The 2,500-nt window shown below is 58.3% G+C and overlaps 1 protein-coding gene across 7 annotated transcripts in view; it reads right to left on the minus strand.

Annotated features, from left to right (window-relative positions):
• EBF3 (EBF transcription factor 3) overlaps nucleotides 1-2,500 on the minus strand; it is a 108,715-nt gene that overhangs the window by 8,668 nt on the left and 97,547 nt on the right. For all 7 annotated transcript variants that reach the window (XM_054581698.1, XM_054581696.1, XM_054581695.1 and 4 more), the window contains exon 11: nucleotides 1,247-1,335. In XM_054581698.1, the coding sequence (XP_054437673.1) occupies nucleotides 1,247-1,335 (89 nt within the window). The remainder of the gene's footprint in view (nucleotides 1-1,246; nucleotides 1,336-2,500) is intronic.

Here is a 2,500-nt window from a genome sequence, read left to right on the forward strand (position 1 = left end):
ATGGAGCTGAGGGACCCTGCAATGAAGTGGGGAGCCCTGCAGGGGAGGAAGGTGGGCTTGGGCACTCCCAGAGGGTTCAGCCCAGCCTCCGACTCGGCGTTGCCACGAGCAGGCCAAGGGCACAGGGCCCGTCGGCAGGTGGCCAGGCCCGGTCGCTGCCCCAGTGCACCGCCGCCCTGGAGTGAGGCTGGCAGGGGGCCCCCCGGGCGCCGCCCCGCAGGCCTCGGCTCCCGCGGGGACGCTCGGGGCTGGGTCGCCTGGAGCTCACCCCCGGGAACCAAACCTCCCTCTGAGCGGCTCCGCACTTGAAAAACGCCACCGCGCCCGCCGGCTGGGACCCTTCAGGGCCGATCCGGGGGCGCTGCCGCACATGCACAAATTAAAAAGGGGCCTAATGATATTGCCAGTGCTCAGGCTGAGCGTTAAAAGGGTGGCGTCTGCGAGGGCTTATTGTGCCTCTGCGGCTCGGGCAGGGTCAAGACGTGGGTGCCCGTGGGCGGGGTGCAAAAGGGTCATACTGCCATGACTTCATTTTTCATTCTGCATTTCCAACTCTGCCTTGAAAATCAGAGATGGCTTCTAACAGGAGAAAGAGACAAAATTATATCAAAGGAGAGGGGAAATTATAAGCCTGACTTATCTTTAATGTTATACATCAAAATGAAATTCCTGTGATACGTGGCGCGCGCATAAACAACGCGGTGGCTTTTGTCTCGACTGAATGTAAATGAATCGTCCCCCTAGATATTAATATGTGGACTTCATTTGTTAGCCTGCTAAGTCAGGGACTTATAACAAAAGCTTTGTAAACAAAAGATTAAACTGAATCGAGCTTTAGAAAATGAAAGGAAAACAAGAGTCAAGTAATCACAGATCAGACCAGGGCCGCCGCGATGGAGATCAGCGCCGGCTACTGGAGTGGAAAAGGTTTAATTGAACTATTTCATTACGCGCAAGTTTGTGTCCCCCTTGCAGAATCCAAAATCTTTGTGCTAGGTGACCCCTCCCGCCCCCACCGATGAACATGGTCCCACGCAGATGGCATGTCGAACCGGGGACCGCCTGGCCCCTGCCCACACCCTCCGCCCGCCTCAGAGCCGGGCCGGCACCTGTCGGCCCGGCCGGGGCTGCGGGGCTCGCAGCGTCCAGAAGCCCGCCTCCCAGGGCGCCTGCTGCCCCCGCACCGGAACCCGCCCGGCCGCCGGCGGCCCCGTGTGGGCGGGGCGCCCCGTGCCCTTTTACTAACCTTGGGTAACCTTTCAGGATCGCCCGGATGCCTCGGAATCACCTTCTGCAACCTCTGAAAGCCGTAATCTATGGTCGGCTCGTTAAGGGCTGTAACAGGACAGAGACGTAGGTCGGGTTAGTGACTTTCGGGCCACCCGTGTGCGCGCGCGCCGCAGGCCCCCAAAGGGATGCGCGGCGCCCCTTCCCTGACGCCCGGGGAGGCAGGCCCCCGAGCACTCCTTCTGTCTTACGGAACGGAGTTCCCCCTTTCTTTTGCACATAAAAGCCATGATTATTTCTAATCTATAATTAGACTGCGGGAAAGTCAAAGGGTGACTCCATATATTGTAGAAATGGCCGGGGCGCCAGGAAGTTGCAGGTCTCGGGGCTGCAGACGGCAATCACCGCCGTCATGATCACTGTCTGCGCCGCGCGGTGCCTTCCACGCCGGCCGGGGATTTATGGGGGACTGGCAATTATGACATATGTCCGGCTATTGCTGGCTTCAGATTTATCCCTGTGGTCCTTTTCTGTCTAGCATATTGCCGGAGCACACCAGGCAGGAGGAGCACTTACTCTTGCCGGGCTTTAATAATCTGTGAATGGCTGACTACAAACTGATGTAGAGCGCTATCATTCCACCAGCCTCACGAAATTGCCGGCCACAAATAGTAATTAATCTTTTTATCCCTCAAATTGTAATTTTGACTATGAACTGTGCGCGGCCATAAATCAGCGGCACGCGCGCCGTGTACAGTGCATGAATCACGGCCAGGACTCCGTCCGACTGCACAGGCCGTGTTTAACAAGCTTTATAAGGAGCCATTGGGCTTTATTATGGCTCCGCCTGACTCCAACAAAAACTGAGCCCGGAGGCCCGGGGACGCGAGCTAAGATGGAAATACTTATTAGAGTACATTACTTCTCGATGTAGATACAGTTTTCCGTGGAGTCACGCCACGGTGCCTGGCATGACATAAATCAGGGAGTTTTCTGAGACTAATAAGACCTGCCGCCATCGATGGATCGCGCGGCTGCCATTTGGGCCGCCGCTCATTAGGCAGCGTGTAATTTGACGATTAACACCGCCCCGCTCGGCAGGTCTGCCGGCGACACGCAGGCTCCGGCTGCAGGGAGGGGGTGAGAGGCCGCCTCCGAACGCGCGTCCCGACACCACCGTCGCCCACCGCTCTCCCCGGGCGCGCGGGCTGCCGGCGCCGGCGCCCACGGCGGGGCGTGTAAGTGACGCCGGAAGATGCCGCGCGCACTCCAT

The sequence above is a fragment of the Pteronotus mesoamericanus genome, unplaced genomic scaffold (assembly GCF_021234165.1).
Source record: "Pteronotus mesoamericanus isolate MK-2021 breed Mesoamerican mustached bat unplaced genomic scaffold, CSHL_Meso_final contig_657, whole genome shotgun sequence".
Lineage (NCBI taxonomy): Eukaryota > Metazoa > Chordata > Mammalia > Chiroptera > Mormoopidae > Pteronotus > Pteronotus mesoamericanus.